Source organism: Scomber scombrus, chromosome 22, assembly GCF_963691925.1.
Source record: "Scomber scombrus chromosome 22, fScoSco1.1, whole genome shotgun sequence".
NCBI lineage: Eukaryota > Metazoa > Chordata > Actinopteri > Scombriformes > Scombridae > Scomber > Scomber scombrus.
The window spans coordinates 3,392,624-3,419,421 of record NC_084991.1 but is presented as its reverse complement, the minus strand read 5'-3'; the positions used below and the strand labels follow the sequence as shown (position 1 = coordinate 3,419,421).

The 26,798-nt window shown below is 39.4% G+C and overlaps 1 protein-coding gene across 2 annotated transcripts; it reads left to right on the top strand.

Annotated features, from left to right (window-relative positions):
* Positions 1-325: 325 nt before the first annotated feature.
* Positions 326-26,798, top strand: ttll12 (tubulin tyrosine ligase-like family, member 12). 2 transcript variants are annotated; one of them, XM_062443814.1, is made up of 15 exons: positions 326-506; positions 983-1,149; positions 2,629-2,827; positions 3,765-3,924; positions 4,046-4,179; positions 7,120-7,196; positions 7,871-7,987; positions 8,935-8,997; positions 18,017-18,211; positions 18,347-18,458; positions 22,445-22,596; positions 23,293-23,374; positions 24,309-24,377; positions 24,668-24,806; positions 26,417-26,798. In XM_062443814.1, the coding sequence occupies exons 1-15, from the start codon at positions 360-362 to the stop codon at positions 26,566-26,568; spliced, it is 1,965 nt and encodes a 654-aa protein (XP_062299798.1). In that variant the 5' UTR covers positions 326-359; the 3' UTR covers positions 26,569-26,798. The 2 variants fall into 2 exon arrangements, with proteins under 2 accessions (XP_062299798.1, XP_062299799.1); XM_062443815.1 differs by lacking the exon at positions 8,935-8,997.

The window sequence follows — 26,798 nt, the reverse complement described above, 5'->3', positions numbered from 1 at the left end:
CATCAGATCACAAATGTGCTTGTTCACTCAGTAAGTGTAGAATGACATACATCTCTTCCTTTAACATAATGCCCTCAGTTTTGATTATCATCAGCAGATAATAGTCAACAATCATGTTCCCTTTTAGCAGATACAACATTATTCATTGTCAATAATTGTTAATAATTATCCTCCAAATTTTAATCTTTATTTTACTTTTATTCTCTTCCATGTTAATAAAAATGAAGCACAGTAGCACAAGTTGAAAGTAGATGGCGCCCTTTAAATCTCTCCCACAATGCACCGCTTGCTCAGCTGTCACACTCCCTTTTCCGGGTTTGCCCTGGCAGCCTCCACGTGAGGAACATTTTGCTATATCCATGTCAACAAACACAAACACTATAATAATGAATGGAGATGATAATGAAGAGTACAGAGCTTTTTTGGCCCTGCACGCTGGAGCCCTGCAGTCCTCAGGAATACCAGAAACCTACTGGAGGAGCCTCCATCACAAAATCACCAGCGAGGTGTGTAAACGTTACTCTAAAATGAAGTTATTATAAAGTCATGAGAAATAATTTGCACTTTATGTCACATTAACGCCACTTTATCTGTATGTTACAACTTAATATCCTGTTCAAAAACTCCGATTTTTGCATTCTGGCGCATCCTGTTCTGATCATGCCAAACTCCGTTAAAAAAATGTGATGGTTTAATTTTCCATTCATTGTTTGCAAATGTGTACATTGGATAGAGCACAACTATGAACTCAGAATAAATGTATATACTTCTGTGGTAAATTCGGCATGCAATTGAGTAAGTAATTAATTATATAATTGGTTATTACGTCTAATATATTAAACGTGTTAAAGCAGCTTCGTTAGTGGCGTGTGCTGAAAATGACACGCAAGTAAACTTTAAATTCAGACAATTTCCAATGGAGTCTGGAATGCCACAAGAGAACTCATATTCTTTTTTTTCTTAAAAAAAAAAAATGTTATAGATTTATGATGCTGGGGAGGTTTTCGGAATCATGCAAATCCAACAAGATGACGAGGCAGAGAATGAGGATGAGGAGGAGGAGAAGAAGAAAGACAATCCTGGAGCAGTGATTGGCTGTAAAGTGGTTGTGACCCGGGACAGTGGACTGCAAGCATCAGACCCGACCAGGTGAGGGCGCTAGAGGCATAAAATAGCCCCTTTAATGGAGGGATTTGGGAGTGAAGTTTGGTGTGGAGGGGGAAAAAACAACTAGCAAATGTATGGTTGTATTCTAAATTCAATACTTACGAACAGTTACAGTCGCTGTTCTACTTAGTAGCTTTACATGTGACAGTGTGACAGTGTGACACATGTATTTACTGTGTCAAAATTTTATGAAAAACATTTTAAAATGACGACAATTGGGTTTTTAGTCTTTAATAAGTGAAAACATTGTTTTTCATTGTCATTAGTTTTCTAAACTACATTAAAATCAAATCATAACCGTAAAAAAAAAAAAAAAAAAGTTGTAGTTCAGTTCAGTTTTGTCCAGCTGAGGGCAGCATATACCTACCAATACTAAATACAAAGGACTGGTAATAGAGAAAGCTTTGTAGTGGTATCAACCTTATGAAAATTCACAACTCTCTCTTGTTTCAACGATATAATAATAATAACAAGTCATAGAAAAAATAGCTGTTGATTTGCTGCTAAAACACTGAATACAGACACAGAAACAAAAGCATGTTAATGACATAATTATTGTTCAATAAGGAGACAGAAGTCACACAAAGTAAAGCATCCGTCTGTCTCACTAACCACTTTTATAGTCTTTACGATAAACCGTGAGCTAAAGTACATATCGGTTTAATTAGCAATTAACATAAATACTTCAGCATTTAGACATTGGAATGCATTACACTAACAGAGGGAAAAGGGAACCTGGGATGTGTCCAGTTACTTTGATCCTCTGCCATTTGGAGTCTGGAGGAGGGGAAGGTTCTGAGTTTGTGTGGGTTGAAAGATTAATCCACACCTTTGTATTCCTTTTGGTGCATATGAAAGAAAGTCCTGTTATCTCGAGAGGGCTCGGCTATCCTCTGGGAGTCTGGTTTAATTCATCTGCCTCCTGTACTTTCTGACATATGACATTATTGAGGTCACAGTGGTTGATGGTGGAGTACTGAGGTGTGAGGGCTGAAAGAGGAGCTAGGGAAGATGTAGGGAGTAAAGGTAACAGTGGTGCCAGTGGTAATTGGAGCATTGGGGGCTGTGACCCACAAACTGGGAGAGTGGCTCCAGTAGATTCCAAGTACAACATCGGAGGTCTCTGTCCAGAAGAAAGCAGTCCTAGGAACAGATAAGATACTGCAGAACCCTCAAACTCCCAGGCCTCTGGTAGAGGATCCGAGCTGTCGAGGTGTCATAGACATATTTCATCAAAGTGGAAGACTAGAATCTGTGAGAAGATCACTCATAGAGACAGTAATGACACCAGTAATAGTCACAGCTGGTCATTCTAATCACTTATAATCATCTTGTCTTGTATGATGCCTGTTGCAGTTTATAATCAATTAAATTGATGTTTTCACTGTCGACTTCATTTTCAGAAACGTGATTTATTTTCAATGAATTTCAAACCTCTCTGTACTCCTGTGCTGCCTGCAGTGTTTTCCTGGTGGATCACGCCTGGACGTACCGCGTGGATCACGCCCGTGAGCAGCTGGAGCAGATCCCCGGCCTGCTGTCCAGAATGGCCGCCCTCATGGGGCTGGACTTCCACGGTGAGGCGCCCGATCCGGACACGGTCGAGCAGGTGATGGAGCTGATGTGGAAGTACAACCAGACTTATCACATCTCCCAGGGGGTACGTAAGAAAACATGATCCACCTTCCTTCAATCCATACCTCCTTTCCTGTGTGGTGCTCTCACACCGTCTCTCACTGTTTACCCGAAGCTTCGTCCACTCACTCAGGGGCAGAACCTCCATGTTTAGGAGGAAATATGTATTTACTTAGACCTTAGACTTAGACTCAGACCATCTTTCTACCATCTAATTTAATCTATCTAATCTAATTTTAGTCAATTTGCTTCTTTGAATAAAAGAGGAACAAGGTTGGTGTGGACCAGACTTGGTTAGAAAGTCTGGTCATCAGATGGAACACTTCTTCTATGGAAACAGGAACCCTATCATATATTATCAGTCATCTTGAAAGGCCAATGAAATACAGAATATTTCTTCCATTTATTGTTTTACTTCTTCTCAATATTCGCCATAAAAGCAGACAAAGAAGCTCTGAGACTGTAAATGACAGGAAAAGTAAAGGACTCTTCTTCATAATGGAGACACCTGATTGGTGATGATTCTGATGGAAATTGATTTAAACCTGGGAGCTATCTAATTTCGGTCTATGTTTTATGTAGACGTTATTATTTATTTATTTTTAAATTGGTTATTCATTTTGACTTATTTCTATATTTTTTACTTATTCATTTACTTGTCTCTTTTTTTTCTTTTCTTTTTGACTGTGTCAGGAAGCAAAACTCTTGTGGCTGTATTATAAAACCTCTGACAACCAATTAAAAAATACAAAAAGTAATTAGCTATATCTTATCATTTTTCCATTACACATCCTCATATGGTTAACAGCCAGAACATCAACAATCTATCTCTTTGTATATGTAAAAACATCACAATTTGTAGAAGTCTCACACATGTATTTATATGTATAAGAACAGTGTGGACTTGGTTGTCATCTGTCTGTGGCTTCACTGCTCTCTTCCTGTTGTGTTGTCATGTGCAGTCAGCGGAGGAGAAGGTTCCTGTGTGGTACGTCATGGATGAGTTCGGCTCCCAGGTGCAGCACTCCGATCAGCCAAGCTGTGGCATGGCTCCCTTCTTCTATGTACAGGACCAGCTGGCCTACACCGTGCTGTGGCCTCTGCAGGACCTGCAGGAAGGAGGTGAGAGCAGACACACACACACACACACACACACACACACACAGATAGTAATCATGACAGTTTCCTTTGCTGCAGTCAAATAAAGCAGATCTACATTTGCAGCGTATCATTATTTCCACAGACGAAGTAACTCGTGATTACACATACGGAGAGACGAACCCCCTGGTGAGGCAATGCCGTCTGTTACCGTGGAAACCGACCGATCTAGATGGGGTCAGCAGTGTCACCGCGGAGCCCAGAGACTCGTACTATGAGGTGAGGATAAATCACCGCTCCTGTTCAGTTAGTGTTAGCATGTTGCAGCTTTAAAGAGGTAAAGAACACCATATATCAGACAGTCCCAGACATGCTTACACTGAAATACACAGAATCCAAGTTAGCATCTTGCAAATAGAGTATCTTAGAAGTGTGTGTGATTAAAACACCAACAACAACACACACTATTCCCCAACAGAAAGATATGATTCAGCAGTTAGAGAAACACTGTAAGATCCATCCATCCATTTCTTATTCAGCTTATCCTATAGAGGGTTGTGGGGCGGGGGGGGGGGGCCAGAGTCAATCCAGCTGAACCATTGGACGAGAGGCTGGGCATGGACAGGTTGTTAGCCAATCATGAGTAGAGACAGACAACCATTCACACTCACATTTACACCCACAGGTAATTAAAAATAACTAATAATATAATATATATATATATATATATAATATTACTATGAATTAAATCACTCAGACAAATGAAATAGGTTTACTAAAAAGTAATAACAGAGTGCAAATAAACTGAATTAGGCCATTCTTAGTCATTCTCATATTTCTAGGTACCTCCCCCGCCATGATGAGCTGTTTTTGCCAAAACTAATGATGTTTTTTGCATCCTCAGCATTTTCCGTTTCCTCAGAGCTGAGTCATGTAGTGACACATTTTATTTTTTTATTGGGGTGAGCAAGGACACAAACATAACTTTTCAACATATTTGTCATTCTTTATAGAAATGAAATTACATACATTTGATCTGCTTTAACTTCCATACAATCTCAATCATTCTATTATCTTCAACCAACAACAGTAGTGACACATTTTAACCTTGAATATCATCCTTGGAAAATGAATATCACACTTTTTGAAACATGTATGAACTATGTAGTTATCATTGAAATATGTATGAATTGTGTAGATACTACGCATGAAAGATCATATAGTTAATGAAAATTGGTCGATCAGACTCTTATCAGTTGTTCAAACATTCTTCAGATCTTACTCACTTTTGGAGGAATTCATTCCTCTGCCGTCTGGATGGAGATAAAAGCTATCTAGAGCACCAACAAATAAGTACAAATGTTCCTTTGTTCCACTGCCGTTAACTTGTACAACCCCTAAATGCACTGTTAGTGTGGCGAGACTCTTTTGATACTTCTACTTTTATTCCGATAGTGATTGTTTCTTTTTTTTTTCTTTTTTTGAGTTTTCACAGTACAATTATACAAACAACAGCCCCTATCCCATCCACCCACCCAAGGGTACACATAATACACACACATACACGGTTAAAGAGAGAGGAAATTAAAAAAAAAAAAAAAAAAAAAACAAGAGAAAGAAAGAAAAAAAAAAGTCTGCCACCTTTAAGATTAAATTTAACATACTAAAAGAAACCCTATAAGTTTTGTTAGTAAGTGACTGTTCATATATAATGTAATTGTACTGCACCGGGCTTCCCACCAGTCCGGCTGTCATGTGTGCAGCCGAGGTTCAAGAGAAGGGCAGATGGTCCATCGTGATTGTTTCTTATCAAGTTTGGTTGTGCTGTATGCTGAGATCATGTATTTTATATCACTGTTTATTTATTATTGTTGTTGTGTCTGAACTGAACAGAGTCTTGAAAAATCATCAGGAGGAAGAAGATAATAATAATGATTGTGACATTATTTGCATTGTTTACAGCACAACAGTTATATTGGTATTGAGTGGTAATGTACCAGAGATTATATTGTTATTGCACATAAAGTGAAGACAAAATATATGTATATTATATATATATATATATATATTTCACAGTTGAATTGAAATCAGTATTATACATGAAATACTAATATTACACAGCATCGGACATTAAAAGTGGAGTGTGTGTAATTGTCCAGGGGTGGTGTGGGGGTGGGGGGGTTGAGGTTTACTGGGAGCAGTGCTGAGTGTACAGTCTGACAGCTGACACATTTGTCCTGTGATTCTCGCATGATGTATACAAATGTACTGTACGCCAACTGAGGATGTTCTAATATATCCTTTATTATAAATAGATACTCAAATAGTCACAACTAGTATTTAGAGTAAGCCGAAATATTCATGGAAAAAAACCTTGAAGGGACCTTGTAACCTTTGCCATTGTTGTAATGAACAGACTAAGAACACAATGTTAACATTTATTTTGGCTGGAATTTCAAGGTCCTGTTCAAGTGTCACCAAAAACAACCGCTTGAATTTCAAACCCACCCATCAGGACATTGCTCCATAGTGATATTCATATTGAAACGCTCCACAGCTCCCCTTAAAGAGCAGATCTCAGCTGTAACGCCCATCTCCTCATTGAAAAGCTGCAGTGATATTTAAATATTATCACATTCCTATTCCTATTATGTAAAACTGAGACATAACTATTTTTGTATATATGAATCGTATATTGAATTTCATTATGTATATGAACCTTGGTGTTATAAGAATTAATTTAATTACCCTTAATAAAGGAGACTGGATTCGAAATAACAGGATTTAGAGGTTTTATACTGTTCTTTACTTAGGCTATCTCAGCCCCCTCCCATAACAGGCAGACGTATTCCATAGATAGCATCATAACGGTTTCTCAACAGCTGGCGGACATATTCCATAGATAGCATCATAACGGTTCCTCAGTTCCCTTAATCAGTAGACAAGCAGAAGTACCACTTCCTGACCTGTCTCTGACCCTCCATCACACATAGAGTTGAACTCTCTCTAGTATCAAAACAATCATGTAAAAATAGGAAACACACATTGTATGATTTCAAGACATCTGAATGACATCATAATCCTAATTTTTATAACACTTGGTACTTTTGGGGATATATAATCATACATATATATATATATATATAAGGAAATATGTATGTGTGTATATTTTCATTGTGTTATTATATTATAAAATCTCGTTTATGTGCGTTTCTCCAGGCCATCGCACGAGAAAACAAGGAGCAGTTTCCAGCAGAAATCCAACCTCACACTGTGCCCCAAGACAAAATCCTCAAGTAAGCACACAGCCGCCGTATAAGTGAGGCGACGTGATCTTTTTTTATGAAATACACCTCTGACATGAATCCAGTGTCATACATCCACATATGAACCCACAGCAGGATTTGTAGCAAACTTAAAAAAGCCAAAAGTTCAATAAACACGAAACGTGCTTTGCGATGTCCAAACACGTCCCGGACAGGAAGACGACGAAAAAAAAGGAAGTAATTAAAAGTTAATGACTCTTTGCTGTCTGGAGCGTGAGATGGCAAGAATGAGCCCAGAGCAGTTGTCAGATCATATATAATAATTATACTTATTATCTTGTAAAAAAGGAGGATCTTCTACCATCAGAACAATGTCAGCACAATAGACACGTCATAATGTGTTGTACTATCAGGACAATGGTTAATCAGTAGATTTGAACATAAGTGATGTCGTGGTTAGCAGATTATGACACACACACACCTAATCATATGACTTTGAGACAGTGAATGCTTACGATTGAGTATCAGAGAAGATGAATAATAAGAATTCCCATTACATTCCCCCATTTGAGCGTATTACACTCACAACTTAGTAATAATCAAACTAACATTAATCATTGAAATCAAAAACTGATGATAAAAAAAAAAAGTCTAAATATATGTTTTTCTTTTTTTTTCTTTTTTCGTGCGTTTTTTGCTTCCAGGGTTTACTCTGAAATGTCACAAGTAACCAACAACCTGACACATCCACGCTTCCAGCTCACAGAGGACGAGGAGGAGGCGGACGTCATCTGGGGCTACAATCACATCAAAGACTACAGGTCAGTAACAGACTCACTACATGCGTCAGCAACCAAATATACTCATTTTACATTATTCTTTAAAAATGCAGTAAGAGGAAAACAAAACGTAATATTTTAAGGTTGAAACATTGTTTAAAAAATCAATATCAGAACGATTGAAACATCATGGTGTATTTTAAAGAAGGGGACTTTGTTTTAATAGGAGAAAAACAATGGTGGTGTTGCAGAGAGTTTGTGTGTAAAAGAAAAAAAGGAGGCCAGTATGAGCCAGGATCACTGTGGAGGAGAATAGAATGGGCCAGTATAGACCAGTAAGGGGATGATATATTGAGGGACTAGCATCAAGGTTAGGCTTTGAGATAAGCACCAGATGCAGAGCGCTATTACAAGAGTGAGAGAGTGAACAAGATGAACAGTAGACTGTGTTGGAGGGGCAGAGAAAACAAGTGTGTCTTGTATGAAAAAATAAAAAAAAAGCCAGGATATTTGGACATGAGACAGGAAATACCTGTGTCAAATGTATGAGGGATTGAGGTACTTTTCCACAAAAACCACAGACCTCAGCAGTTTTTGGGGTATAAAAAGGGAACACCTACCTTTAAAAAAAAACAGTGTATAAGTCTATTTTGGGGGATGTCATGCGGGGGGAAAGACTGGTTTATTTGAATGCATCAGTAGTTATTCATTTATACTCCAAAACTTTTTCAATTTACTTTTATTTGAAACACAATCAATACACCTGAAACAGTGTGTCAGTTTAATGGTTAATGGTCCTTAACTGAACTGGACCGGTATATGAACTCAGACTGGGTTCAGGTTAGTAGAGTTTTAATTAAATCTTTTAAAAGAACACAGTGACTTTACATATTTGATACAGTGTGCATCTGTTTGCTTACTAGAGTCCCAAAAACTCTTCATCACAGCTGTCACTGTGTTGTAAGTCTCACCAAGCTCACTGTCCTCAGACTGTCAGTCCCAGAGTCAAACAAAGCATCATCCTCTGTTCCATCCAGTGGAAAAACAACAAAGTTAGTGAATCTTATAGGCTTCAGATCTGTGTTCATACTGTGTGTCTCTGCCACAGCGCAATAGCTGATAGCCGATGCAATAGCCGATTGACTGATTCTGATACAGAGTGGCACGTCATTGTTACTTTTTTATAATGTACATCACAATACGAATTCACATTGTGGTCCTTTAATTAGTGATGTTTTGCATGTTTGTGTGCTGCAAACACAGTGTCTGCATGCAGCACACCCGCCTATCTAGGAGCAGGATCATTTCACATAGACTATGTCTGTGTGTTGGTTTTGGGGTTTTGCTGCCAACAATTCCTTTTGGATGCGGTCCCAAAACTGTCTTCTCTCCCCCATGCAGACAACAAGAAACACCATGTATAGTAGAAAAGAAAATGATGAGAATCACATGAGCGTTATGTCCTTGACTAACAAGGGCAGACTGACCTAATAAAATGTGTTCTTTTAACAAAGCTGTAGGCTATAAGCATTTTTCTTACAGCTGTCCTGCTGTCCTAAGGTCTCTGTCTCTTAACCCACTAATACTGCTTCTACTACCAGCTGTGCAGTGTTTACCTGTATGTATACAGTGTATATATTAGTGAGTTAAAGAGCCTATTGTCTTGCAATCAGATCAATTGAGCAGCTATGAGTGAGTCTGCAGGGAACAGGAGGGGCAGATAAAAAAAATCATTACTTTATCAAACAGGAAGTGATTAGGATGTTTTCATTATCACAGCATCAGTAGAGAGGGACAGAATGTGTTTGCAGTTAACGGAAGTTCTGCACTTAATATTAACTGCATGCTATTGGTTAAATGACACTGAGTCTTTCCATTCTCTGTATTTGCATAACTCATCCTATCACAACAACTGAAATAGACAATGAATAACTATCCAATATAATATATGTATACCTGCAGTTTACTGACAACTGTATATTATAATGTTGTAATAATAATAAATAATAATATAATAATCTTTCTGAATTGACGTGGTCTGAAAATCTCGATAGTCACTTTCATGTTGTTCAATTTGAAATACTTCTAGTATAAATATGTTAGGGTTTGTCGAATTCAGACCTCCCTGATATTCAAAAATCTGTATTCAAGTTGTTCGTTTAGATCAAATCAGATCAAAAAAATTGAAAGTAAGTCGCAAAGCTGTAAAACCGGTAGCTCAAATACGCTTTGTGATATTCAGATGCTAAAATCGAGATCTGAACATAAGGAATGGATGACACATGAATTCTCTATGTGAATTTGAGAACCCCTAAAATACAGTTGTGCTGGAAATAAAGTTTCTGGAATTGTGAAAATTCAGAAAGATGGTTTTCAAAGTCAAATATTTCAGTGAAATTCAAGTATTCAGTAGTGATTAAATCTTACTCAGTTACTCTTATTCGGTTACTGATATTTTCTTAGTTATTATGACAATTATTTGCTTCCATACACCTTATGTGTCTCCTCTATGTGTGTGTCTCATTGTTTTACTTCAACCAGATGTGAGCATCCTCCTTGGCAGGCACCACATGACCTCAACCTACATTAGGATTTTCCCCTTGCTCATCCGCCAATGGGACATAATCTCTTAGACTTCATTATTTAAAAATGAATCCTTAAGGTAGATTATTGATCGATAAATGATGAACAAAACTCAAGCAGAGAGAGAACATAATTCTCTCGACCTCTTGACCCCAGACAATAAAACATCTCCCCTCTCCCACACAAGAATCCTAAACATGTGTAGATCACTGAATGGAATTGTAGAGGCAAAAGCTCTGCTCTGTGTGGTGAAAGGACAAGAAATTTACAAACTCACTAATAACACTGAGAGCAATCTCAGATGTATTACAGAATATCAGAATCAAATTATGCATACAACCCAAAACGGCTTTCGTGCAATACAGACAGACCACTCGGCCGAAGTAGGGCGCAGCTCTCACAGCCTCAAGACTCATGAGAAGACTGGACACTGTTGAGTAGAAATCTCCGACTTTAATAGTAGATTGATGACGAAAGGATCCTGCTTCTGGTCACGTACACAGTCCAATGTCCGTTTGCACAGACAGTTCAACTCTGTTCACTGACTTCAGGTGTCTGGGTTTCAGCTTGCTTTCTGGGTTCAAGCTATTAACTTAACCAGTTCAATCAAAACATACTTTGTCCTAGCTGTCTCAAATTATACAGTTGATCAGAATAACATGTATTGAGAAAATACAGATAAAGAAATGAATTTCCTCCACAGGAATCACCAAACAACCAATCACCTATCATCACCAGTGTCTGAGCTCTGTTTCCCTTTACACTCTCAGACCACAAGGCTCCACTGGTGACAGTTACAAAATGTATGGTTACCATTAGGAAACCTGAGCATTTAGATATAATACAGTAAATGGGTTTTCACCCCCCCCACACACACACACACACACACAGCACCTCTCCCACATCTCCAGCAGACCTGCAGGAATGTCTCTCAAGGATTTTGATTTTGAAGTATCAAATGTCAAGAATAATCATATAAAAATAGGAACACACACTGCATGTTTCAAGACATCTGAATTACATCATAAATCTAATTTTTATAACAAATAAATTGCTGTAGCCAATTGTTTTCATTGCATTTACAGACCCTTGTAACTCTGAAACGACCCAATGAATGCACTGACTTGCTTGTAGAACCACTCTACTACACAAAGCAGATAGAAACACATGTAAAAACTTAAAGTCTGTGTGAAGTCAATTCATTGATTTACTTCTAAACATATTATACATGTTGGAAAATGGTTACAGAAAACATGTGAAAAGGCTGATAACTTTGCAGTACTGAATTGTGGAGATAGAGCCTTAAATTGTTTCTCAGCCTCTCATTTTTCCTGATTTTCTGAGTCGCAAAAAAGAGGTGGTGACTTTGATTGACAGGTGACACTTGGTAGGGGGCGGGGTTTCAGCGAACTCGGCGGGCACTCCCACAGCGTTTGGGAGAAGAGAAAGATGCTGGTTTTTACACAACTTTGAAGCCTAATTTCATATATTTGGCGATTTTTTTTAAGCATTCAAATTTGGCAGGGTGGTTAACAACACACTTTTCTGTGGTATGTCAAACTCAGAACACATATTTATTAGGGATGTCCGATATTATCGGCCCTCCGATATTATCGGCCGATATTCACTTAAAAATGTAATACCGGGAAGTATCGGTATCAGGTTTTTATAACCGATATTGTTCTGTAGGCTTCAGCATTTCCGAGCCTGCATGAACGCAGCATGGGACGTTTACCGGCACGCGCTTGATGACGTTTAACAACAACAACACGCTAGCCTCGTGAGTCTCTAACCGTAGCTAACCGTGGCTAACAAGTTCATAGCGTCCACCGCCATGTACATGAACACACAAACAGAAGGTTTACCTCCTCGTTGTCATTTTCTCTGTTATGCTTTCGGCGAGCCGCCTCTGCAGAGTCCGGTGGGTCCTATCTAGGTTCTACTCTGCTATGGAAACACAACAGCTGAGAGGACCGAGTGAGAGGACGTTCCTATAAAAGGTCCCGCCTCCATAAACGGGGCTTATGTCTGTGGTTTGGAACTATTTCCAAGTGGTCCCTACGGATAGTAAATTTGTAATTACTGCAAAGCGGCATAATAAATACGGCAGTGCCATATTTATTATGCCACTTTTTTCCATAACTTAAATTGAAGTTGTTCTCTTATTTTGCACAGACAGTGTTTACATTTGGAAAGCCATGTTGCATTTATGTTTGCATCCAGTGGGCCATCACAATAAAATTAGGCATAATGTGTTAATTCAACAGTAGTTATGTTATGTTGTTAACTAATAGTTTTGGTGTAAAAAGCCTGCAAATATCGGTATCGGGTGATATCGGTATCGAAAATTAAGAGTTGGGGAATATCGGAATATCGGCAGAAAAGTCAATATCGAGCATCCCTAATATTTATTCTTACTTTACACGGACTTTAAGCATAGAATTTTTTTTTTTAAAACAGGACTGCTATTGACATTGACAGCTGTTAAAATGTAGCCAAATGCTGCTTCTTTTTCTACTGTCACCTCTCTCCCTCCTGTTCAGTGCACCTTCTATGAGTGCACCGCCAGCCCCGCCCCTCCCTGCTTAGTGGTATGATCCTTGTCTATCCTCAGGTGATTGGTTGCACAGCACGAACATGACATTCAGTCACTGACTGAATGCATGGAGCACCTGTAACAGAGCAGAGATCATATCATTCTGCTTTGTATTACTGGACTGGAGCCGGCTCCCATCGTTCACTTAAAAGAGCCGGCTCTTTGAACCGGCTCGTTCGTGACATCACTATACTGTAGCCGACACAGCATCAGTTCGGCTCAGAACATCATCTGGTCAGAGTCACCTTTGACCTTGAGATGACTAAATTGGACCAGGTTTGATATAGAGACTGACACGGTCTCTCTCTTGGACAAACAAAGATCCATTAACATTCCATGGAGCAACCAAAAGTGACAAGAACTACATAAAAGTAACGAAAGACAGATTTTGGTGTCTCCTTCGGATGTCAAAACTTATCAGAGAGACTTCACTCCCCTTTTCTAGCATCAGTTTAGAGTCACACAAACCACTGTCATAAATTAAAAGACACTGCACATTCCTGACTTCCCCCTCTGTGTGTCCTGAAAAGTACGAAGTACACTATCGGTGGACCAGTCAGATGTCTAGATGACATGATCTATTAGAAATGTAACTTCTTCACATATTCAATAAATGGAGACCACACCCTCTCAAATTTGTCATCCGACCCATTCAATGTATGTCTGATTTTTTTCAAGTTGGAGCAGAGACAGTACCTCCTGGATCCATCTTCTAAAAGGTGGACATTTGTTGGATTTCCAGTTCATTAAGATCAACCTGCGCGCTACGAGGCTACTGAATGCTATTGCTCTCTTTTGTGTAGTTGTGATATGTATTTCCATGGGTGCGACTCCAAAGATGGCCGTGAATGGGTTAGGTCTGAGAGATGCATTACATAGAGCTGATAATCCTTTTCAGGTTTTAATGAAGGGCAGCTTGATGAATCAAGCTGATGTCATATTAATGCCAGAATGATACATCCTGTGTTACTGTGTTCTAGTATGCATTGAAAAGCTGGAAATTAGATCCTCAAAGTAGCTGTGATGAATCTGATTGGCTCACACACAAGCCCTCCCCAGGAGAAAAACAAGCTGCCCCCCCATCCGAAGCCGGCATCGCTTCGCTTCAGGTTTTGCTCTGCCCATCTTTTCTTTCCTTCACCACACACATTCTTACTTTTGTCACCTTATCTTATTCTTTTAATCTTTAGTTATTCTTTATCTTAGTTTTTGTAATCTTGTAATTTTTTTTATGCATTTTTAATTCCTTATTTTGCAGTTTGGGTGATGCTATGTGCTACATCCCCATTGGCCCACTCTGGATGCTTATTGTTCTTTTTGGGGTTTTGCCAAATCATATGTGGTCATGTCCTATGCTTTAAGTTTATTGCTGTTTCGGGTCTTGGATCTGTCAAAACAGCTGATGTATCTGGCGCCACTTCCTCTAAATGGGCCCACAGCTGCCCTCAATCCTCCTATGGAACAGCCGAGGTGCATAAATTGTTCCGCTCTTGTCTCGTATTGTTTTGCTTTCTTCCTCCTTGAGATCAGCTGTCATGGCCTTTTTTTTGCTTTACTGATAAGAGAAGATATACTCTCTCTTCTGTCTCATTAAGTTGAATTAAAGGTCTTAGCCTTCTAGTGAACTCTTGAGTCTGCATCACACAGCATCACTTCAAACCACAATGACCACTCTGTCTGGCTCTATATTATTTGATGATAAACAAAAACTTATTGGTGTTACATTATGTCTGATTAAAATTGATTAATAAAAGGATACAAAACCTCACAAATTTTATGCATTTTTCACTAGTTAACGGAACTAGGTGCTCTGGTGCTTATCTCAAATCCTGACCTTGACGCTTAGTCCCTCATTCTCTCTGCTCCACAATATATCATCCCCTTATTGGTCTATACCGGCCCTCTCTATTCTCCACAGTGATCCTGGCTCATATTGGCCTTTTTTTCTTTTACACACAAACTCTCTGCAACACCACTATTCTCACTTGTTTTTCTTTTTTAAAACAGTCCCTTTCTTTAAAATACACCATGATGTTTCAATCTTTCTGATATTGATTTTTTAACAATGTTTCAACCTTAAAATATTACGTTTTGTTTTCCTCTTACTGCATTTTTAAAGAATAATGTAAAATGAGTATATTTGCTTGCATGTTTCACACATCTTTTTTTTTGGTGCTTTTACATTTCTCATCTATGGGTTACAGTGTAGTGAATTCAATCAGTAAGAGCTAGGGATGTCCCGATCCGATATTTGGATCGGATCGGCCGCCGATATTAGCAGAAAATGCATATCAATATCGGATCGGCCTGCACGGGAAAATCCCGATCCGGATTCCCGATCCAGTTTGTTTTCAAAACTCCGGTCCGTGTTTTCCAGCGCACCGATGTAGGTAATCTATTCCAGTTTTTTCAGCTTTTCCCCCCAAATCCGGTGCGCGTTTTTCAGCACACCTAGCGACCTGTCCAGCATCCCACTATTTATTTTCTACTCAGCTTTTTTGTGTGTTTTGCTTTTTTAATACAGTTTACAATATTGTTTGCACTGATGGCTTTTTAAGCCTGGGTTTACACTCTTGTTGTTCAAGAGCAGAGCACTGATGCCAATTCAGTTTGTGTGGTTAATTGACTATTTATTATTTTGTCTATTTTGTGTTTATTTAACCCTGTTAAGAATAAACAGGTCAGCTTCTCATTACCAACCATTGTGGATTATTCAAACTAACCTAATTAAGTTGGCTAGTTGTTCTTAAGAGTAAAACCCTTTTCAACATGAGTATAACAACAAAATAAGTAAATATCTTTAATCTTTAATACATGCTTGGATCGGCCGGTATCGGTATCGGCCTATGCTAAAAGCTACAATATCGGTATCGGATCGGAAGTGCAAAAAGCTGGATCGGGACATCCCTAGTAAGAGCATATTAAATCACATGAACTCAAGCAGGTGTTAACCAAACACAGTTCATTCTTAACCATACATCTCAATCTTCAGTATACCTTTTACCAAATGCAATTATCATGATTGAATAGTAATGCAACATGATAATGAAACATATACACTACAATACACTAGAGCTTTCTCTCACATTCTTTAGCAGCTGGAAGGTATTAAACTGCTGCGCGCTACATGCAGATGACTGCTGTTGCCGTGGTGAGGAGGAGACGGAGGCACAATGACAGAATACCCAGACAACAGGTTTTTTTACACCCCTGTTAATGTTTTTGGAATGAAATATTTTTGGTTTAACCAACAACAAATGCTTGTCACAAATACCTTCTGGTAATATTCAGATTTATTTATTTTTTGCTGTTACTCAACAATGTGTTTGTTAACCTCTTCCACTAGAATCTCTAATTCCATGGCATCAGATTTCATTTAGTACTTGTGGGCTTTCTGCTCATCTAAACTCTCCATTAAGAAACAAAAGCCTCATTTAAATACTGTTATCTGCGCATGTTGTCATTTCCACAGTTATTCTCACTAGCTCATGTGAAGTTATGTAAACCTTAATAATCAAGTGTTGTGTTAAACTGATGCTGAACATGGACATGACGTGGTTAATCACTGTCAGTTCGGGTGTTGACGTGATAATGCAGATATGAAAATTCACACTCGGGCCAAAAAGACGTATTTGGCAGAAGGTCAAAAGTGTGAATACCGAGTTACCGGAAGTGCTAACAGTACGGAGCTGCAGGTGCATAGAAACCATTTAACAGGAAGTCCAAGCGCAGCAGTAAGCTCCTTTGCAGGAAGCAAATCCAGACACATAGCTATTTTTAAAAGGCGATAGACAAAAAGATAGAATGATAAGAATTCTAGACCTTTACACAGAAAACTGCCAAAATATATGACATGCCCATAGCTGATTGGCTGACCCCCAAAAAGAACCATAATAACAACAACTAACCAATAAATTTGCAGAATCAGAACAACACCCAAACTGCAGTTGAATATAAGGGATTGTAAATATACATTCAGGGCTTTTTCTATGGAGCTCCCGAGCAAACTAGATTCGGTCCGCATCTATTGGACTACAGATCCATGGGCATTTAACTTCTTAAGAATATTGGAGGCAGTTGTCACAGGAACATCAAGCTGTTTGGAGATGGTCTTGTAACCTTTACGTTGACCATGATTGGCTATTGCCTTTTTCCTAATGTCTTTAGACCACTCTCTGGTTTTCCTTCTGTTTTTTTATGTTCGATGTGATCCAGTGGTACAAAAACAGTAGAGAGTCATTTTCTCCTTTTAAACTGACTGCATGAGTGATTATAAGATTGAGAACACCTGTGATATAACTTAAAACACAATAGTCTGCTTTAGATATCACTGCAAATCCATTATTTCTTACGACTTCTAAAGAGTACCAATAATTGTGTCCAGGTTATTTTAGGATATGTTTGTAGAATAAGCATGAGTTCAGTTGTTTTCACTACGTTTTTGTTTTGTTCCACTGCAAACCCAAACATAGACATGCACTGATATCTTTTGATTTCAACGTTGTTCTGGGTGAATGGTGCAATATTTTAATAATTTGCAAGGGTACCAGTAATTTCGGCCGTATCGGTTGCACCAATCGTGTGTATTGAAGTGTGTTTGTGTTCAGTTCAGTTTCTGACTGAACTCAGAAAAAACATTGAAACATGACTTGCTTACATTTATGAATCAATGTATACACACCAGTTTTTTGCATATTTGCATCAATTTGCAAAAACCCCAGCGAATTGACGTCAACTCACATCTTTGCATTGACTTTATATGTAATAACATCACGCCTTAAATTCGCTCCACTTTCTGTCTGAACTCTCAAAAAAGGAGACCCCGACCCTTTTTTTGTTGATACAATCAGTTGTTAGTTTTCTGAAACTCCAACCTTCTTCTTATCTGACAGGAAGCTGAGCGAGGAGCGACCTCATGTCATGCTGAACCAGTTTCCCTGTGAGAGCCTGGTCACTGTGAAGGACTGCTTGGCTGCCATTTCCCGGAGAGTGAAAGGAGGCCCATCACCTGATTGGCTACCTGAGACCTTCAACCTCCAGACGGAGCTGCCGCAGTTTGTCAAGGATTACCAACTGAGACGACAGAGGTTGGAATCATGTTTGTTTTTTGTAATCGTAACACTACTACATTGGTATTTTACTGACAACATGTTGTATGTTGGATGGTCCCTGGCATTCGACATTTGACAGCTTCTCTAAAGGTGTCTCGGTGCATGTTTCAGGGGGGAGGATAACCACTGGATCTGTAAGCCATGGAACTTGGCTCGTGGACTGGACACACACATCACCAACAACCTGGACTACATAATCAGACAGAGAGAGAGCACACCAAAGGTACCAACACACACATAGGCAGATGTCATAAGAATTAAATGGTTTACCCTTAATAAAGGAGACTTGATTCGAAATAACAGGATCTAGGTTGAATTTATTTTGCTTGTACAAGCGGAGCGTTTCACAAATGCAACAACAAGAGTTACAGAAGAAAAGGCTCCTCGTTGAGCGTGATCAGAGAGGCTTTATGCCGGACGGTCCCAGCCCCCTCTCACAACTGGCAGACATAGATAGCACGTAACGGTTTCTCAGTTCCCGTAATCAGTAGGAAACAGGCAACAATCCCCCTGCCTCTTGACCTTTTGGCACCTTCTACTTTTTGCTACAGTAACTTCAGTTTTTAGGTAAAACAAGAAGTATCAAATGTCAAGAACAGTCATATAAAAATAGGAACACACACTGCATGTTTCAAGACATCTGATTTACATCATAATCCTAATTTTTTATAACAGCAGACATCACGATTAGGGTTGTGCATGAGCCCATTTTTTCAGGGTGGACTAGTCAGTGGGTACAACCTACGACTAATCGAATGTTTGCTGCATGCAGACATTCACAGCGGCTAAATAGATGATGCGTCAAAAATAACTTTCAATATTCATAACAAATCAGCTTTATCTGCACACACTTGTAAGTAATTAAATGATAATCAGCCTTAATTTCTTTATAGAAATCTTACAAGCTTAAAGAACCCTAAAAATATAACAGCATGGATTTTTTTCTCCCCATCATAAAAAACGCTGAGCATATCCTTTACAATCATGTTGGCAATGAGAGATTTTTCGTAAATTTTTTTTTCTGAGACTTTTGTCACACTTTCCAGGAGCCGTTCCAAATGTTGACGTACTTGTTTGGTTATTAGCGTCAGTTCCGTCTCCCTCGGTAACCGTCACAGCAGATGGATGCTTTTTCAGATGAGTCAGCAGTTTTTCAACACTGGACTTTTGTGTGGCTTTGCGGTTGCTTTCCAACTTTCCCGTTTGAGAGAAAGTGGAGAAGCATATTGCAGCCCCTGATCTATCACAGGAGGTCCCAACAGCGGTGCTGTGACGCCCTCCTGCGGTAGCGCAGGGAAATAACCCCCTGGAACAGCGGGGCCCGTCGCTCTGCTCCCCGGGAATGGTGATGCCCATCCCAGGGGCAGAGCTGAAGATGCCCCCCTGGACGACTGGCATATCCAGTACGTCATCCCGCTCCCTGTCAGTCAAGTTAGCGAGGCTGAGCCATCTCGCTTGCTCCTGAATGATGAGGGTCGCGATGACCGCCATTTCCTTCCACGCGTCAGGGTCCTGCTCATCAGAAGACGCCCCAAACAGCTCTGCCTGGTAGGCAGTGAGGATGGAGAGAGCGCTGAGAGATCACCCCGCCGTCCTCCCTGTTGGTAGTGAGCAGCTTCGGCTTTTCAGCCGGGGCTGGAGCCTTGAAGATGTCGTCTTCCTCCTCTTCCTCTGATATGAGGAACGAGGCGTCATCGTCATCCTCTGTGAGGCCAATTTCCAGCACGTCTTCCTCGGGAAACCAGGGAGCTCAGAGCTGCTCACACCTCACCATCTGAGGCTCTTGACCGTAAACACTGCAGTGTCCACAGGACCCGGGAAAGATTGTATTCCGGCAGCAACAGAGCTGAGAGTCTCCTCTGGTGTGAGGATCTTTAGCGGTCGCCATCTCGCCGACAAGCTGGAGTGCTAGCAGAGAAAAGCTTAGCTCGACCGACTTGAGCGTCTGTGGAGGGGAGCCGAGAGGAATTCCGCCGTGGAGGGGCTGGAAAAATACTTACCGGTACGATCTGGTGTGAACGGACAAGGCAGAAGCCAGAGCATGAAACTGCCGTCCGGTGACGGAAGCTAGCAAGATCTGTCTGGTGAACTGTTAAGCTAGTGAAAAGCTCCAACATGAGATAAGCTCTCAGGTGAGAAGAGGTTTTGAATTAAGGGAGTGTTATCCGCGCACACTATATGATGAACACCTTTCACTGGCCAATCAAAATTGGCGGATTGAGATAAATGCTTCCATCAGGGCTGCAGGAGGCTGCATCCCATAGCGAGACACCTCGCTCATATTACTCTAAGAACTGAGGTTATGTTAGATAACCAAACGATAATTCAGTTTTAATGACACTTCCCCAATCATGATGAAAGCTTGACTAAGGTCAAATCCACTTTAAGCTGACTAAACTCACAAATGCTATGCAAAATGGGTGGATGTTCAGCATTTTCCTCAAGATCTCATCTCACTAGTAAGTTTCTTGCCATAACAGTTATACCACAGTTGCTAAACTTCTCTGTTTATGGAGATGAAGATGTTGCCACCAGTTGTTGTGGAATACTAATAAAGCAGAACCTGGTAGTGACCTCAGAGCATGGTTCTCAATTTATTTTTTAACAAAGCCGTTTCCTTACCACATGATGATAAGTGATGAATGATGTCTGAAGTCATTATGGCAAGAACTTTTAAAATATATACATACAGATATAGGTCTTGCATTCAGGACAAAAAGACTAAGGCAGTGTTTAGAGTGACTTTAGCCTTATGTGAAAAGATGCAGCCCTCTCATTTTCCTCAAGATCAGGAGTTATGTAACATCTCATTACATTAGTGAGTTTCTTGCCATAACAGCTAAACCACAGTTGCTAAACTTCTCTGTTTGTGGAAACAAGATGTTGTCGCCGGTTGTTGTGGAATCTACAAAAGCAGAACTTCAGACCATGGACCAACCTCAGAACATATCGGGTGTATTATAGCCTAAGAGACATGGAGACCACATCCTGTGCCAACTACTGTTACCATGACAGTCAAATAACAATATCTGTGTTGGTGACTACATTACACCGTTCTGTACCAGTTTAAAAAGAACACATCCTGTGCCAAAATACAGAGAGTGCTTTATTCGTGGTATGCTTTGTTACAGTTATGTGTTTATGTGTTGCATCCTCAAAGCAGGATTAATTCACTGATCTTCAGTATTGTGGTCCAGCTACCAAAAAAAGCCAAATCTTGACAGTAATCACATTCAGCTTATTGAACTGACATCAGAATTCATATGTGTTTATTATTAAAGCTGTGCCTTATGGCCTCACTTAAAGGCAGAAGGTAAAGAAGAGCGTCATAGGGAGACGGGTGGGTATATTTTCACACAGACTCTCCTGGAAGAAAATAAAAGTGTTAAATTAATTAGATAGTCCTGTGATATTGACCAATCAGTATCATCCCATCATTCTAGGAGAAGCATAGTCTACAAGATTTAAAGTAAACATGCCAGGAAAGAGTTTTTGGTCCTGCATTGTGAATCCAGGCCCTTCCTTTGTCAGATCTGTACATTATACTCTCTGTTTTCTCATGCACAACAACTTACTTTTAATTCTCACACACTTTCCTAAGGTCACAGAATGGTTAAATATGACTAAAATATATTAACCTGATTACAATATCGGTTTTCACAGTAGAAAGTTGCAGATTTAGTCTGGACAGAGGACCAAAATGTAGAGAAAAAGATGCATTTATGGATTTAGCTGACTTGATGTGGGCATGGTCTTAATTTCTTTAATAAGGTAAGGCTGTAATTATAGAGAAAGGTGATATATACGATTAATTTTAATGGGGAGGACAGTCATCTTTACACTGATGCACTAGCCTACTGAACTTCTTTTATAATGTTATTTTATTTGATTTTGTATTTATTTATTCTTTTTTTATCTACTTTAACTATGTAACACTATCACCATTTTTATTTTCCATCTTGTATTACATTCTTTCTTTTTCTTTTCTTTTTTACATTGCTTTATGCTGTTTTTTAGGTCATTTTAATGTGAAGCAATTGGTGAATGCAATTTCTTTTGTTGTATTTGCTCTACAAATAAAGTTATTATTACCAATTGTGCTCATGTAAATGAAGCTTTATGTGCTGAAATGTATCCCAGTTTAATTTACAAAATAGATCATTTTATTGTTTTGTGGCCACTAACTTTGTGTGTGCCTTTGTCTTCCAGGTGGTGTGTAAGTACCTTGAAGATCCAGTGCTGTTCCACAGGGAGGAGGTGGGAGACGTGAAGATGGACATCCGCTACATGCTGATGTTACGCTCTGTGCAGCCTCTACGTCTCTATGCCTACAATGTCTTCTGGTTGCGCTTTGCTAACAGGTATTACATATATAATGTACGTGCATAAACATACCGAAATGACTCAGCAGACCAGCTTCTTCTTACTCCTCCTCACTTTTCCTCATTCTGACCTTTCTCTCTAGTCGTGGGTGTAACACCTGCTTTAGTTCTTCACCCTCTTACAAATCTTTTCGTAAGTCTGCTGTTGTGTGTGTTGTGTTGTGTGTTTTTGTGGCATCTGATGTTGCAAGAAGAGGTCAGAGGTGGCTCTTTTTTTTTGCCAAAGCTTGTTGCCACCGGTTGTTGTGGAATTTACAAAAGCAGAACCTGGTAGTGACCTCAGAGCATGGTTCTCAAGTTATTTTTTTAACTAAGCCTTTTCCTTACTACATGTATTCATTTAAAAAAATATCATCTGAACTTCTGAAGTATGTCTTAGTCATTATGGCAAGAACTTACAGATATAGGTTTTGCATTCAGGACAAAAAGACTAAGGTAGTCTCAGAATGACTTGAGCCTTATTTGAAAAAAATGCACCCCTCTTATTCATTTGAATCAGGGCAGTGCATTGATGCAGTGGGTGTATCAAAGCAGAGAAATCTGGCAAAATTAAACTGAATCTGGTTCAAATTTTGCTGCAACGCAACTTGACAATTGGCTAAACACATAATGTAAGTGTAACTGTTCTCATCCCTTTCTCATGCCTGGACTTTGTCTCTGTTTTCTCCTCTCTAGACCTTTCTCCTTGGACCATTTTGACGATTACCAAAAGCACTTCACTGTCATGAACTATGCAGAAGGTGTGCAGCTCAAGCAGGTACTTTTCAATTAGCTCCTCCTAACACTTTCTATTCTAAAATCAGTCTGTCTTCATTCATTATTGGTTGACTGAAATGGTAATGACATTTAATGTCTCATACCAATGTATATATTGACACCTATGATGGCCCCCATATCATTTCTGGTTTCCACTCTGGCTTGAGACCTTTGTGGCATATCATTGCACATCCTCTCCTTGTGTTTCCTGGCTATCTGAACCGCTAACTATAAAATGATGGCAAAAAAACATATAAATAATAAGTATGACATGCAGCTGTTGTGGAAATTGTCTGAAAACACTAAAACAAATATGAAATAATACACAACAAATATTATTGTACAATAAGGAGACAGCATACACACAGAGTGACATCAGCTCATCTCAACAAGTAAAGAACCAACCTAACCTATTACAGTCTCCGAAGGAACAAATAACTCATCTGTGATTGGTCAAATATGTCAGCTTATATTACTACAGCCAATAGCAAATAGCCACAAAGAAATACATTTGCATATATGCTTATTTATTATCCAAAAGTGGTTTCGTACAAGGGTCACACATCCCCCTGGACATAAAGTGTAGCCTTCAGCTGTAAATGATCAACTAACAGTTTAACATGTTCTGCCCTTTCCAAGACCCCAAGCCTTTACCTTATCTTAACACAGGGCAGGAACCTAATGACCACCACACCCCTTAATGTAGTTAACATGAGCATTCCTCAGGATACACAGAGCTATAGACCTATAGGCAGTGGTCAAAACAATAAACTTCTTCACTATAGCAAAGACCACATTTCACAAGAGCACAGGCCAAACAGTCGAAATCATACATTAAAATGATTAACTCAAACACTTGTTGCTTTTTTACTTTCCCAAAGTCTGCAAAACTTGGATTAGTATTCATTGAAGGATCACTGTCTCTCTGTCTATAGGTGCACTATGATGAGTTCATCCCTATGTTTGAGAAGCAGTACCCCCAGCATCCATGGAAGGAGGTGGAAGTAAGTGTGAACATTAACCTTTTATGACTGCAGGAACTTTTCTAGGAACTTCCAGAGGAATTAAAGAACTATGGGTGCCATCATTCCCATTTTAGTTCCTGGCATGTACTTCTTGCCATTGTTAGTCTGGGTCAGATCAAGGTCATCACCACAACCACAACCCCAGAGGAATCCAGTATCTCAGAGCTTTAACCACAGGACATTGTCTTTATTTCAGCTTTTTCCTTCCTTAATCATTCATTTCTCTCCGATTAACTAGCCTGTTATGTTCTTTTCATTCGTTCTCACAGGCGGAGGTATTTAAAGCGTTCAAGGAGCTCTTCGAGGCAGCCTCATCTCGACCGGCTCCATACGGTGTTTGTGCCTACCCATCATCCCGGGCAATCTATGCCGTAGACCTCATGCTCAAGTGGCGCAGGGGGGAAAATGGTAATGATTAGTTCTATACTTAATTCATCAGCATAGAAACATAGAAACATCTGCCAATGCTATACTTGATGCTTTAGGGAATTAGTGCGATTATGATTTGACTGTTTATCCCTTGTTAACTGGTTCTGATGGAATCCAGAATCTAACGCAAGCTTAGGAGCCTGTGCCCCGGTCCAATGAAGTCCCAATCTTATTTGTTTGGTGCGATTTAACTGTTCATAAGTACGGCCATGCTTCTCAAGTTAGGACTACTACGCTACCTCGTGCCTATCAGCTAGGCTGGATTTAGGTTATGTAGTAGCCGGCCAGTGTCTCTAATAACCTGTTAAGAAAATAATAATAACACAGTAGCTTATTATTATCAGTGAACTAAGTATATGTCAAAGTGGTCTCCTCTCATAGAAATTTGCTAGAGAGCCCCAGCACCATGGTAGGTACTGTATACTCCTCCTTCTAGGCTTTCCACCAATACTGTGTCTCCGGTCATATCAATTCTACTCCTATTCCCCGCTGTTCTTGAGGGGCACAGATGGGTATTGTTAACATATTAGAGAATTATTAGAAAGCAGGGGGCCTAACAGCAAATGTAGCTGAAGAGCCTTGGAAGAATGAAGAAACAGACAAAAAAGATAAGCGGTATCCATCTTTCAGTAGATCAAAAATGATCTACATAATTTCATTCAGCACAATAAGCAAAATACCACATATCTCAACCAGAGAAAGACATTACTAAGCTAAAAATCTGTTCAAACTCAAAAAACTAAAAAGCCAACTCTAGTTACATCTCCTTTTATACAGCTGGACTTCTGGTATCTTCACTATTTTGGTCCTATCACCAATCACACGACATCAAAGTATTTCATTGGTTATATCTAAACAGATTAAAAAAATGTAAAAAGGTGAACAAATTATGCATGCACAGAGCAAGCAAGATCCTGTTTCCTGAGAATCCAGCCAGGTGTATCCCAGTTGAGCGATAACAGTTCTAAACTGCCAGAGATAAAAAATATAACACCACACCGCCACATCTAAGCAATAGTTTTCAATGAGGTTAACCGCAGTTCATCACAAATATGTAGTATCTTAAAAAGTGACTCTTCAGTGTGTCTTCAACCTCACATACTCTGTTAGGTAGGGGGCTCGGGCAGAATGCGTTCTTGACCTTTGTTCACTCTCAACACCCTTGAGAGGAATTCATATTACATTAGTTTGACCTAGAGTGATCCCATTCTCCTCGTCCTACTCTCTTGTCTTTTTGAGCTTACTTTATTTACTTTATTACCATTCTATCCAATCAGTTCTATCAGCTGAAAGCACTCAAGGTCACTACTAAGCTTCAGTCTGATAGCTGCAACTTTAGAGGTTATACTATGGATGTATAAAGTGGCTCAGTTGGGTTAGGGTAATCTAAAAATCCTAACCCTAACCTGCCACAAATCCAACCAATCATCTTAGATTTTTTTATGTAACCCTTGCATATTTATTGTCATTTAAGTGTACTGTACATGTATATAAATAATACCTTCTAACACCACTTTTTATAGCACTTGTCTCTGTTGTGTTTAATCGTCCAAATCATCTAATTTGTGTGCGTTTTAACCCTGTGTCAGGTGAGCGGCTCATGCAGCCTCAGATCCTGGAGTTGAACTTCAGCCCGGACTGTGCCCGGGCCTGCCTCTACCACCCCTCCTTCTATAACGACATGTTTCAGACGCTGTTCTTGGACCAGCCCGAGCAGTGCCCCGTCACTCAGATCGCATGATCCCACTCAACTCCACATACGGAGTGAAAATCACTTCCTCTGTAGCCTGTATCTGCTCTTTGATGCCATTTTCTACTTTTACCATCAACTTTTCATTTGAATTTTCAATCAACATGCCTCTCTAGCAAGTTTATTTTTTCATTTGAGACTAAATGTTTTCAAAGTTGCTTTCAAAACCTAGTGTTTAAAACTAGAACATTGCTGTACAAATGAGCATAAATAAAGACATA

Coding starts and splice junctions, on each gene's coding strand:
- ttll12 (XM_062443814.1), top strand. CDS start 360: ATGTCAACAAACACAAACACTATAATAATGAATGGAGATGATAATGAA. Junction 7,197..7,870: donor CCCCAAGACAAAATCCTCAA/GTAAGCACACAG, acceptor TTTTGCTTCCAG/GGTTTACTCTGAAATGTCAC. Junction 8,998..18,016: donor TCCAGTGGAAAAACAACAAA/GTTAGTGAATCT, acceptor CTTATCTGACAG/GAAGCTGAGCGAGGAGCGAC.